At 42.8% G+C, this 13,965-nt stretch overlaps 1 protein-coding gene across 5 annotated transcripts in view; it reads right to left on the reverse strand.

The window, feature by feature from the left end:
- The window catches only part of LOC138513604 (sodium- and chloride-dependent GABA transporter 1-like), a 619,404-nt gene that overhangs the window by 290,592 nt on the left and 314,847 nt on the right, over window positions 1-13,965 (reverse strand). For all 5 annotated transcript variants that reach the window (XM_069628585.1, XM_069628581.1, XM_069628582.1 and 2 more), the window contains one exon: window positions 8,676-8,808. In XM_069628585.1, the coding sequence (XP_069484686.1) occupies window positions 8,676-8,808 (133 nt within the window). The remainder of the gene's footprint in view (window positions 1-8,675; window positions 8,809-13,965) is intronic.

Below are 13,965 nucleotides of genomic sequence, written 5' to 3' on the forward strand. Positions count from 1 at the left end.
TGAATGCGATACAGCGCCACATCCGCATGCACCTGTGCAGAGATGATGCATGTGATGATAACACGTCGTCCGGAGAAGACCTGGGAGGAGGAGATGCAGTCCTATCAGCATTGGTGTAATTTTAGGAGGGGACAGGGGTGTTTGTCACCCCCCCCAACTTTCATGGCACACCATTGTGTCCCCATTCATTTGGCTGGGGCACCTTTTCTTCAGATGTCATGTCCCCCCCCCAACATTTTCAGAAAAGTTACTCCACTGCCTATCAGATTGCAATCAGAAGACGGGGTGAAATCAGTCACTAGCAGTGTCTGCGCATCACCATTTTGGTGGCAAATAGGCATTCAGAAAGCCCTGCCTGCCGCATAACTAAGGTGCAACAAGCTTGTCTTTGAAACAAGACAACGCTGAGCAGCACAGGTTTGAATCCCTGTCCTGTGCTTAAAGGCTGACTCCGGCATGAAGCGAGATATAAGACACTAATGTATTTCCTTTCTTTTCTACCTGGCACCTGGGGGTTGGAAATCGTTTGGCTTTGGCCTTCGTGTCCAAATGTAATATGTTTGCAATACCATCTATGTAAGGGTTTGGTTCATCGTTTGTTGGTCAGGAAATGTTGGTGATCCAGCATCAGGTAACTCATTGAAACCATCCTCCACCAATGAGGCTTTGGTCCGTACCACTCCACCAACAAGAGGAGTGGGCGCGCAGTCTGGATTAAGGTTGGCCGGAGGCAGCGAGCAGCTATAAATGTGTTTTTCAATTTAGCAGCACTTTTGGGTGACACATATTTTCATGTTGCAATCATGTTTTCTTTCACTTGTACCGTAGTTGCCGAGTTCTAACACCTGACTGAGAAGCAGAAATGCGTACATTTCTTGCACGTGCAGTTCATTTTGTCCAAACATTATATGCATTCCATGGAATAAAGCTTTGCCCTATATTTAAGGCAAGCTTACATCCTCCATTTTGTTTCCGCTTGATCCAGATACATCCTCCATTTTGTTTCCTCTTTCTCCAGATCAGTTTTGCTGAAAGTGCTGTCAGTATCATTGTTCTTATATAATACAGTTGCACAGCCACTAGACATGGTGCCCATTTTCATGAGGATTATGCCAGCTAGATGGCTCACACCTGTACTGATTTCCACAAATAAAAGTTGGATTGTGAATCTTATTATTATTTATTTATTGTTATGGTCTCGCTGTACCTTTTGGTACCAGGTAACTAACTCTGTGCCAGGATGCGCACAGACAATGTCGTTCACATCCTGAACATACACAAACCTTCCAACTGTTTTGGTTTGCCAAACCCCACTCAGTGAGGCTAATGGGCTTTTCACTGTGATGCTCGATCTGGAAATCCTGTTATAGTGGTCACCCGGCTTCAATTTGCAGTGTAGAGGCCACACAGGACACTCAATGGCCAAAGGCCCGTGCAAGGCTGTCCCCTTAGGCCTCTCATCAGTTACCTGCAGGCTCGGACTGGCCTATGAGGCAATAGGCCCATGGCCGGACCAAAAACACAAAATGCTGGTGTGGGCCAGTTTTTTGTCCAATGTGGGCCAGTTTGATAAGTTACTTCACCTTGCAACTAGTGGTTTTGACCAGTGTTGCTGAATAAATGTTCTTTAAAATGCACAACTTGCATCACATTTTATCAAAAAACTCTCCATGGGTTCTGTTCAAACAGTCGGTCACAAAAGGAATTAATTGTCATTTGCAACAGTGGGCCACTTTTTCATTGGTGTCGGAGACAATTTTTTGGCCCAACCAGACCCTGGTCACCTGTTACATTTTAGATATAGAGACTACACGTTAAATGTGTGCTGGGAGAAAGTAGAGTTTCAAAAACATATTTCTAAAATTGGTGAAGTCTGCAGACCAATTTTGGTAAATTATGTTAGGAAATATTCCTGATGGGGTATCCAGGTTCGAGAAGCAGCAGGAGAGGCCTAGTGCTCCCTAAACAGGGGTGGTGGTCCAGGAAAGATAGGCAGCAAATACCGGAACAGGGCATTCTCTTCGATGAATTCAGGGTCCGGCTGGAAATAGTTATTTATTGAAGTAGGGGATTTGAAGTTTTTTGATTTTAAGCCTATGTACCGTGTTTTAAAAATGATCCACGTTTGTCCTGGGAAAGGAGGGTTTGCCTTGGGGCCTGATGTGGCCTGCTGAGATGTATCTTGGCTACTGCAGGTTTCACGCCTTGTAGCTTGGATTATGCAAATTCAGGAAGCCCCAGAGAGAATGCGTTGGCACAATGCAATTTTGATGTGATTTATGCTGACAATGCAGTTGTATGTTGAGGTTTCTCCCTGTATCTGACCAGACTTCAGAGTGTTCCTAAAAGGTACCAGCGTGTCTCAGCCACATTTGTAATCTGGACTTCAATCGAAAGTTTGGCTTCAAAGATCACACCCAGATTGAGAACTGCTCAGCTGTGTGAGGGGACTGGCCCCCTGGTGTGTGGCAAGTAGTTGGAACCCCATTTCTGAGAGAGGGTTCTGAATTAGATAGACTTGGTTTTGCTAGGATTTAATTTGAGAAGCTTTGTTGTCATCCAAATGTCACTGTGGCCCAGACATTTTTGTGGAGCTGCTAGTGCGGTTTTATTAGGATCATGGGGTGTTCAGAATATTTGGATTTCATTGGCATAGTTATAAAATCTTACACCATGTGACCGACGATCTGAATTAGTGACAGAATCTAAATGTTAAAGAATAGACGTGACAGGGCTGACACCTCAGACACTCTCCAGGTAAATAGCAGAGAGAGGGGTGAGGGATAGTAGAGAAGATTGATGACTGCCTAAGACTGATTTGGTGGAAATTAGTGGCACCAAGCAAAGGCAGATCCACCAATTCACACTCGTGTAGCCTGGTGAGCAGCATGCCGTGGCTCAACATATCAAATGCTGCTGAATTGTCCAGGAGAAGCTATGCCCACATACTTTCATTATCTAGTTGTAATTGGTTATTTATAATGCGCTTAATACCCAGAGGTTTCTAAGCGCAGACCTGGGTATCAAACCTGTGTTGCTCCATGTTGTCTTGCTTGCAAGATGAGCACGTTGCCCCTGAGCTATCCTCGAGACCAGTTCAGCCTAAAACCATCCAATGCAGAGGATATGATATGATACAGCATTTATAACGCGCCTATGCAGAAGTCTTTCAAAGCGCAATGAGGCATCGGAGGAGAAACAGAGGGAAGACAAAGACAAGAATCCTACTAGGCCCAGTGACATTAAGATCGCACCATTTTAGTCCCTCCTCCTGGGTGGAATCCCACTTGCAGTGGGTCCAAAATCTGATTTATCCCATAAAGTCCTGCAGTTGAGTCAAGATGGCTTTTACATGTATGTTAACCAGGAAAGGGATATTTGATGTGGTGCAGAAGTTGGGCTGATCATTCGGATATTAAATGGGATACTTCGGTAATGGGGGGAATACTCCACACTTGCAGGGGTCATGGACTTTCCCTATGTGTGGAGAGGAAACCAGCTGTGGTCTGAATCGAGAGGCGAAACGTTGGAGCGGCAGGAGCTTTTCATAGGTTTTTTGGGGGGTCATGGGGCATTAGGAGACCATGAATTCTTATTGGTTTCAACAAAGTCTATAAGCCTAGAAGCAAAGAAAAGGAATATAGTCCTTTTTTAGGTGAGGTTATTTTCATTACTTGGCTGATTTCAGAATTGCACGTAGAGATGTCCGTGCTGCTTTTCTCAGCTGGTTCCTCTGGATTTTGAAAAATGTTTGTGTGAAAGAAATGGGCACAGTCAGTGTGCAGCATAGGTGCAAATGCCGGGGAAGGCACACGTTGTTCCTTGGTTTATTAATGCAGTCATTATTTCTGCTGGTTCAGTTCACCTTCTTCTCGCCTGTCTTGGAGGCTTTTTGCATTTCCTTATTCTGAGTGTTCATGCTCTTTTCGACGGCTGAGTACGCGCGTCACCAAATTCTCTCCTGCGCACACAACTTTGCGGTAAGGTGTCTTAGCTCAGGAGTTGCCACCTTTTTTCATTAGTCCCAGAAATGCTGTGGATTTCATCAGGTCTCTGGAGCTGCTTGTTAAGGAGCTCAAATGGACGGCACGCTGCACAGTGACTCAGCAAGATGGTGCAAATATTCACCACTGACTTTATATTGCACCTGTATTTTATTGAATTTTACAATGAAATGGCAAGACACAGAACAATTACCAAAGTAAACACTGCAAGCAAATGAATCTAATTGCATGCACATTGTTCTCATGTATATTAATTCTGGAGAGCCTGGGATCCTTACTGGATTGAAATATTCTGTGGCTAAAAATCCTAGTTCTAGGGGTTGAATACTAGTTTGCATAATCATTATCGAGTAGAGCTAAAACATAACAAAACAATAGAGCAAAGTACTTTAGCTTTAGCCCGTTCTCATCAGAGTACTCGGGTAATTTGGAATCACATTCACCAGTTGTAAAATCCTTGCTCTAGGTTTGTAACCATCCCTCATGGAAAATGTGAAGTGGGCAGACAGATGGGCCTGGGTTTTATCATTGGTGCTCCTTTTCTCAGGGGATTTGACTGGCACTTCAAGCTAGAATTGGCTACAAGCGGGTATCAGAATGAAATGCAAAAGGATATTCTCCCTTCGGTTGGCGTAGGTGGCTAAAATGTGATTAATTCCCACCAGAGTGGGATTCCGTCCATACAACCAGATTTAGATTTGTCAATTCTCGATTGAGGACTTCACACATAGTTGACTGACATGACAATGCTAATAGATGTCTATGTGAGGTCAGTTCCCTTCTGGCAGGCAGGGTTGGATTCCTTAAGGATACTGTTTGAGGGTTTTAAGTTAAGTGGGAGGTTTACCTTTCAATTGTGAGGCATTACTGTTAAAATGCAACTTCATAATGTATTTTTGTGTTGTAGGAAATCGTAACACAGATAAGTTGCAACAAAAGTGCTTATGAGGAATGTGTGAAGGATAAATAATCAGATGCAATTGCACACATCTTTTGTTAGCTTAGTAGGCATACCCTTCGCAGTGCAATGCCACAGCTTGCATGGTGGCCTTCCTAGTCTAATTCGAATGTCATCCCTGTGAAGATGTAATTTGTCCAACTGCAGAGGTTGAGGTTGTTGTGATGACGGAATTTAAAGGTAATTGCAAAGATTTTAGTAGCGCCGTATACTCTGCATCCCCTCCAATGCCCCTCAATGTGTGCGAGTGATTTGTATGTATCATTCCATCTTAGATTTACAATATATTAACGCATCAGCAAGATTTGGCGTGAGCTAGTGATTAAGCAGGAAAAGCTAAAGAAGGCTCACGACAAGCACCATTCCAGCCATCTTGAGAGTGACTGTAGCTTTTGGAATATTTGGGTGATTGGTGGTGGCGACACACCACAAGCACCATTCCAGCCATCTTCAGAGCGACTGCAACTTTTGGAGTATTTGGGTGATTGGTGGTGGAGACAGAATACAAGCACCATTCCAGCCATCTTGAGAGTGACGACAGCACCATTCCAGCTGTCTTGAGAGCGACTGCAGCTTTTGGAATATCTGGGTGATTGGTGGTGGCGACACACCACAAGCACCATTCCGGCCATCTTGAGAATGACTGCAATTTTTGGAATATTTGGGTGATTGGTGGTGGAGACACACCACATGCATTATTCCAGCTGTCTTTAGAGTGACAGCAGCTTTTGGAATATTTGGGTGATTGGTGATGGAGACACACTACAAGCACTATTGCATCCATCATGAGAGTGATTACAGCAGCATTCCAGCTGTCTTGAGGGTGACTGCAGCTTTTGGAATATTTGGGTGATTGGTGTTGGAGACACACTACAATCACCTTTCCAGCCGTCTTGAGAGTGACTGCAGCTTTTGTAATACTTGGGTGATTGGTTGTAGGGACACACCAAAAGTATCATTCCATCCGTCTTGAGGGTGACTGCAGCCTTTAGAATATTTGGGTGATTGGTGGTGGAGACACACCACCGGCACCATTCCAGCCATCTTGAGAGTGACTGCAGCTTTTGGAATATTTGGGTGATTGGTGGTGGAGACACACCACAGGCACCATTCCAGCCGTCTTAAGTGTGACTGCAGCTTTTGGAATATTTGGGTGATTGGTGGTGGAGAGGCACCACCAGCACTATTCATGCCGTCTTGAGAATGACTGCAGCTTTTGGAATATTTGGCTGATTGGTGGTGGAGACACACCACAAGCACCATTCCAGCCGTATTGAGGGTGACTGCATCTTTTGAAATATTTGGGTGATTGGTGGTGGAGAAACACCGCAGGCACCATTCCAGCCGTCTTGAAGGTGACTGCAGCCTTTGGAATATTTGGATAACTGGTGGTGGAGAGACACCACAGGCACCATTACAGCAGTCTTGAGAGTGACTGCAGATTTTGGAATATTTGGGTGACTGGTGGTGGAGGCACACCACAGGCACCATTCCAGCTGTCATGAGAGTGACTGTATCTTTTGGTTTATTTGGGTGACTGGTGGTGGAGACACAACATAGGCACCATTCCAGCCATCTTGATATTGAATGTAGCTTTTGGAATATTTGGGTGACTGGGAGTGGAGACACACCACATGCACCATTCCAGCCATCTTTAGAGTGACTGCAGCTTTTTGAATATTTGGGTGATTGGTGGTGGAGACACACCACAAGCACCATTCAAGCCATCTTGAGAGTGACTGCAGCTTTTGGAATATTTGGCTGATTGGTGGTGGAGACACACCAAAAGGACCATTCCAGCCGTCTTGAGAGTGAATGCAGCTTTTGGAATATTTGGGTGATTGTTGGGGGATTGGAATATTTGGGTGATTGGTGGTGGAGATACACCACAAGAACCATTGCAGCTTTTGGAATATTTGGGTGATTGGTTGTGGAGACACACCAGAAGCACCATTCCAGCCGTCTTGACAGTTACTGCAGCTTTTGGAATATTTGGGCGATTGGTGGTGGAGACACACCACAAGCACCATTCCAGCCATCTTGAGGGTGACTGCAGCATTTGAAATATTGGGGTGATTGGTGGTGGAGAAACACCACAAACATCATTCCAGCCGTCTTAAGTGTGATTGCAGCTTTTTGAATATTTGGGTGATTGGTGGTGGGTGGTGGAGACACACCACTAGCACCATTCCAGCCATCTTGAGAGTGACTGCAGCTTTTGGAATATTTGGGTGATTGGTGGTGGAGACACACCACAAGCACCATTCCAGACGGCTTGACAGTAACTGCAGCTTTTGGAATATTTGAGTGATTGGTGGTGGAGTCACACCACAAGCACCATTCCAGCCATCTTGACAGTGACTGCAGCTTTTGGAATATTTGGGTGATTGGTGGCAGAGCCACACCACAGGCACCATTCCAGGCGTCTTGAAAGTGGCTGCAGCTTTTGGAATATTTGGGTGATTGGTGGCAGAGACACACCACAAGCACCATTCCAGCCGTCTTGAGAGTGACTGCAGCTTTTGGAATATTTGGGTGATTGGTGGCGGAGACACACCACAAGCACCATTCCAGCCGTCTTGAGAGTGACTGCATGCTTTTGGAATATTTGGGTGATTGGTGGCATGGACAAACCACAATCACCATTCCAGCCATCTTGAGAGTGACTACAGCTTTTGGAATATTTGGGTGATTGGTGTTGGAGATACCAATTTATCAAGGATTCTAATGTACGTAGAGAAGAATGCTGATAACACCTGTATTGAGCTATGAGTACTAAGCAATGAGGATTCTGAGAGCTTTCAAACCAGCAAACACCCATAGTGCCAGATCTATAAGCATTGACCCCTGGCAGGTAACAGCTGCTTCACTGTAGGGCCTGTGAGGCAATCACAAGAGGTGAGCCCACCCCTCTCAGCTACCTCCTTAGAGGATCAGAAACTTTCAGCAAACACGGAAGTATTGTCTTGCAATTCATGTACAAATGAACCAGAGGCAGTAAATGCACTTTGACGTGGAACCAACCGAGGGGCGGCACCAGACTGCATGCCACATATCCAGAAAAAAGAAAAACCTGATACGCAAGAGGGACATAATTATTGTAATCATTTCACCAATTAAAGGTATCACAATTAAAGGTATCACGTAATATTATCCTCAACAAAAATATTGCAGTATATATGGTCGTCAGGAACGGCCATAGGCGATATTTTTATTGGGGTTAGTATTTGGGGTTTTTGGGAGCAGGGGTTGCGGGGCTGTTCACTGCTCCCTTTAAAATGATTCAGGGGTTGCGGGGGTGTCCCCCGCAGTTTCAATGCCTTAATATCACTGCAAAAATATGTCGATATTTTTGTATGGCTATATTTTTGCGGGGATGTTAACACATGGGACCCAATTAAAAGTATCACTCTCCATAATAAAACAATGTATTCATTACTCAAGTGTTTCTTTTCTTATCTAGCTTGCCTTCTCTGGCTGACATTTAGTTTGAGAATGGTAGCCTCATTTTGGAATATCAACGCATGTATTAGTGAATTTTGAATTCTGATAATTTGTTAATGAAAAGTGTAGGATGCCAAACATTCCCCTGGTAAACTACTGTAACCAGTACAGGTACCAACACAACAAGAGCCTGTACCCCCTCTCACCCCATTAGGCAAAGCAAATTAAGCAGAGACACCTGGAAACCTTCCAGACAGTCTCTTCAGTACCTTTCCAGTCCATTCCACACCTTTCCAGATGGAGAAATATACCAGGATCCAGGACAGCGCCAAGGTGCAAGCCAGTGGCCAGCGGACGTTGCCGGGCTCCCCCAGCCCATCAGTTGCCTGGTGCATGTTCCTCCTGCAGTGTGATCAGAGACAACCAATGTGAGAGCAGCATGACTGCGCATGAAATCTCTACCGTGAGCACACACTGAGCGGCTTCAAAGATTACAAAAAGATTACAAATCTGTGATTATGCATGTGCTAGTAACAAAGCTGACATCTGGGGTGTCAACGAGTTTTGCAGGTTTCAGAGCCAGTGAAATATCTATTAGAGCACACAGTCTTACTGTTTAGTTTGGTCTAAGCAAAACATTGATATAGCAGACTTACCTCCATGTAAACATAAAAGAAAGACTATAGTTTCGGTCTAGATGGTATAGGACGTATTGACGGTTGCCCTTCATCTATGTTCATAGAGTGAGCCAGGGAGGAAGGATCACAGTGCTCCTGCTCTAGTTTGCAGTATCAAAAATAGCAAATGTTAGAGCAGGATCCTCTTTGGTTCTGGAGCACATGGGAAATAGTGCTGCAAACAGGGGAAGACAGGGATGAAGCAGATGAAGAATGTGTTGTGATAGAATGGGTGCATGTCAGTCCTGTTAGATCGACAAAAGTTCTGCAAGCATGAGTCAACATGTATGCTCTAAAGCATTTTGATTATTGATTTGTGTTTCAAATGCAGCTTTGGAGAATTGTAAGGTAGTACACTGGGTAATGTTGGATGCAGGAGGGGCTCCAGAGTATGCTTGTGCAATCTTGGAAGTTTGGTGACTAATTTGCCTGGCCATCGCTTAAGTAATAAGTCCTGAGCAGGGGGGCATTGCCGCTACTAAAAACATTTTTTTTTTCAGTTGCGATACGCCACTGCGTTTTGCAACTGAAAGAAGAAAAGGAAAAAAAAATGGCCACCAAGGAAGGGGAAATGAACTCTGTTGTCCCTTTCCATGGCAGCCATTGAGAATAGTATAAAAAAATATTAAACAAACAAAATGGCCGACATTGTACATGAGTAGGAGGGAGATGGTGGCCTCCAGACCTGACGATGCTCAGGGTGGCGGGATAGTGGAAGCAGAGAGTGGTCTGCTGTGGTCTGGTGAATTGGTGGCATATTGTATCAGAGTCTTTTTCCCATCCCTTTTATTGGAGGAGGAGGTGCTATGTGGTGACTCCCAGAAGTCTTATAACATGTTTAGTCATGCAGAGCACAGCATGGAGAGTGGAAGCAGAGAGTTGTCTGCTATTGTCTCTGGTGAAATGATGTGGCCGGGGCAATCTGCTCCCTCTCCTTTGCTGACTAATCCCGGCAATCTACAATGAGTCTGTTTGATAACAGCTCTTGTGACTACCGCAGATAATTAATTGGTCCAATTTCATCTAGACAAATCTAAAATGCTAGCATATAGCAAAAGTAGCAAAACTGTCTGCAATGTCACAAATCACCTACGTGCAAAAGCCACAAGAAATTCTGTGCTCCGCACATCATTGCATCCAGCTTCTAATGCGAATAACATTCCCGGAGCGAAATCCAGGACTTTAGCTAGCTTAAAGGATCTTGGTTGGTTGAGAGGCAATTCAGAAAATTGTATAAAAGTAACATTTCCGGGGCTGCTATGGACAGTTTATTTCCAATAGGGACTGAGGAAAGTATTCTTGCAGATAATGCAGCCTTATCTCAGTATGGAGAGTATGGATTGGTGCAAATCATATGTGCTGACCTTGGAATTTTGAGTGACGTTCCTATTGTTGAAGGCTACTCGCCCCAATGTCCACAAGTCAAATAATTGCCTCTAGAACTTCCTCTAAACATAATTCATTTTCAGTAGGTAAGCAACCATTGCCTGCGAGTGCCACTCCGATTGCGGGAAGGAGGATTACAGACTTTTATCCTCATGCCAGAACCAGTACAGAAGTCAGGCACTGGAAATTACTAGTGGCGAACTGCCGTAAGGGCGATGAGTCTTTGACTGAAGGTAGTATTCTGGAAAGTGCAGGTAACACCAGATGCTATGCCACTGAGGCAGCACCATTGGAGTTGAGTGACTTTGATCTAGACCGCAATGTGGTCAGACAATTGGTTGTCCCTGCTTTGAAGGGCTCAATGTCCGCAATTGAGTGTATCTCTTATATGGGCTCTCCTTGCTCTCCTTCACAGTTACTGGAACTATTATCCAGCCATAATCCCGAGCATGAAGTAGAGGCATTAAAATGTTATCCTCTACATCATACATTAAAAGAGTCAGACAATCAAATAAAGCTGTCTTCCTTCTCCTTCCATATCAGCTCTGAAATCAATCCTGAGTGTGTCTGTCACACTATAAAACAACATTCATGACAAAGCGAAAGCCCACACACTCATTTTAACTGAAAATAAGGTGAAAATTGACATTTTAAGTAATTGGTGCATTGGGTCAAAGGTGATTAAGCTGAAATTGGTGAACATTTGTTTAGGGACAGATTGCCAACATTCATTTCCAAAAACACATGTAGTTAATGGTGAAAATAGTGATATTTTGAGTGGGTTTCAAGTTGTGATTGAATGCGAAGGAAGACATTGCACAAAATCAGTAGTTAATATAAAAACAAAGAAAAATGGTTAGGAAATATGGTTTTAGAAAATTCCTCAGAAAATTGCGCTTTCAACTGGAGGAGGTGCACATTTCCAGTTCACCTAATTTAGAGTCAGTAGAAGGCCAGGCAATTATAATTTTGTCACCACAAACGGTTGATAGTTCAACAGTCTCAATAGCCTCAATACCTCCTAATGAGTTGAATGGGCCAGTATCTGAGTCTTGTAATTAAATCGTCGAACAAGTAAGTATACAAGGCGAAGTATGCATAGATTAGTTGAACTTGATTGTTAATATTGGTATGGTGTCCATAGTTTGTGACACTAATGGGGCAAGCTAAACTTGGTTTTGGGTTGGTTTGAGAGCCAACCCAAATTCAAGAGATCAACAAATACTGTGAGATGGTCTCACTTGAGAACTACATCCAAAACAGCCAAATCCCAAGAGGTTTGAGAATCCTGATATTTCCATACTTTTGGAATGAGTAAAACACTGATCTTGCGAATAAGTGGGAGAAATTACTGAACACCAGTTCGGAGATCATGCTGGAACTATTAATTGAGCATGCAACAAGAGAGCATGCAAGAAAAGTCGAACAGTTTGAGATTAGCAAAAAAGAAATTGCAGTGATGAAATCATTGGAAGTGACTAAAGAAAAAAACTATAACAACATGTATGAAATTCTTGAAGAACATCAGGATGAAATAAAAATAATAAAACGGAGGAAATATTTTCGAGATGATTGTGATTACAGAGATGATGGAATGTACACATTTCAGACGAAATACGACACTAAATCAACTTTTGGCTCTGGGGAAAGCACTCAGAATGTTTCTGCGACAAGTTCAGATTTTGAATCAGATCCAGAAGGCTCTGCTTCTGGGAGCAACATTACCCTGGCACCCAATAAGTGATACATGAACCAAATCAAAAGATACAAGAAAGGAAATAGGGCGATGCAGACTAGACAGGTCTGTTTTCAGATTCCACCCTCAGTAACTACACATATTCCACTCACAGGAGCAAAAGAGGGAGGGGGTGGTAAGCGACCCAAAACATCTAGGAAATGAGCAGAAATAAACAAAAGACTGACGAGGGCAAACACGAAAGTCTTGAGCAACAAATGCAATTGAATAATTATGTGTACAACTTATCAGAGAGATTACCAAAGAAGAATGCAATGTGCTTAACAAAGTCTTTTCATTTGCACCAAGCACCACACTGGACCCAATAGAAGTACAGATTGATCTGTTTAAGTTTACTCGTAAACTAAAATTGAAATTTCTTTTTCGCAAACAGAGTGGAAACTAGGAAAGAGAGACCTGAACATGTGACACCTAGTTCTTTAACGATACTTGACATTGAAAAAACCTTTCTATTACGCTCTATTAATGAAGATGAAAGTTATGAGATGCAAAATCTGTTAAGTGAACTGAAAGTTAAACTAATCAATTATGATATGCGAGAACTAAGAACCAAATCCAAATTTACTCCACAGCTAAGTCAAGAAAACTTTATTGATACATTCTCCAAAGCTGAAACTAAAGATATCAATGCATTGCGTAAAAGTTTGATTAGATGAAACAACTAAAGGTGAAATTTCAGCACTAAAGACACTTAAAAAAGATGAGCTAATTGTTATCAAGGAGGCTGATAAAGGGGGAAATATAGTTATACACAATTGTGAGGATTAAATTAAAATGGCACAAAAACATCATGAGACCCCTGGATACTACATCACCTTATTGACAAATCATATCAAAGAAGTTGTTACTACGCTACAGGAACACATACTCAGATGCTATAGACAAGGTCTGATTACAGATGGGGAGAAAGCCTTCTTGAGTATAAAAGAGCCAACACTGAAAACCATGTATTTTTTACCCAAGTTACACAAACTCTTTGATAAGATTCCTGAGGCGAGACCTATCTTAAGTGGCATTGGCTGGGCCACAGAGCCAAAGTCAGAGTACATTGATGAACTACTAGCACTTCATGTTGCAGAAATTAAATCCTACTGGAAAGACACAACAAGTTTACTGAATATTTTGAAGTGGTACAACTGGCAAAGAGGACACCTGCTTGTTACTTTCGATGTGCAAGCTCTCTACACTTCTACACGTCATGATCTTGCGATCCAAACTATAGAATGTCTATATAGAGATAGTTCAGCTTCCCACTTTCATCATTGTAAAATGCTGACAGAAATGTTACAACTAACAATTGAATACAACTAATTCATTTTCAACAATACCTTCTATCAACAGAAGCAAGGAGTTGCTATGGGCACTAAATATTCCCCTGCTTTAGCAAATCTTTTTATGGCAATGTTTGAAGACGAATACATATATACTAATTTTCAATTCATGAGCAAAGTATCCCTCTGGACTAGATATATAGATGATCTATTTGCAATATGGACGGGTATTAGGGAAGAGTTGGAAACATGTACCTGTGAAATTAATCAGAATTACATGGGAATAGCATTCACATGTACATCAGATACAGATAAAATTAGTTTTTTGGATTTGGAAATGTATGTAGCGGAACAACAACTTTTGACTCGTACTTACAGAAAACCAACAGAGGTTAATTCTACCTTGCATGCTACAAGTTATCACCATAAGAAAATCATATGTAAAATCCCATCTGGAGAATTAATTCAT

This window comes from Ambystoma mexicanum, chromosome 12, assembly GCF_040938575.1.
Source record: "Ambystoma mexicanum isolate Mex_15411 chromosome 12, UKY_AmexF1_1, whole genome shotgun sequence".
Classification (NCBI taxonomy): Eukaryota; Metazoa; Chordata; class Amphibia; order Caudata; family Ambystomatidae; genus Ambystoma; species Ambystoma mexicanum.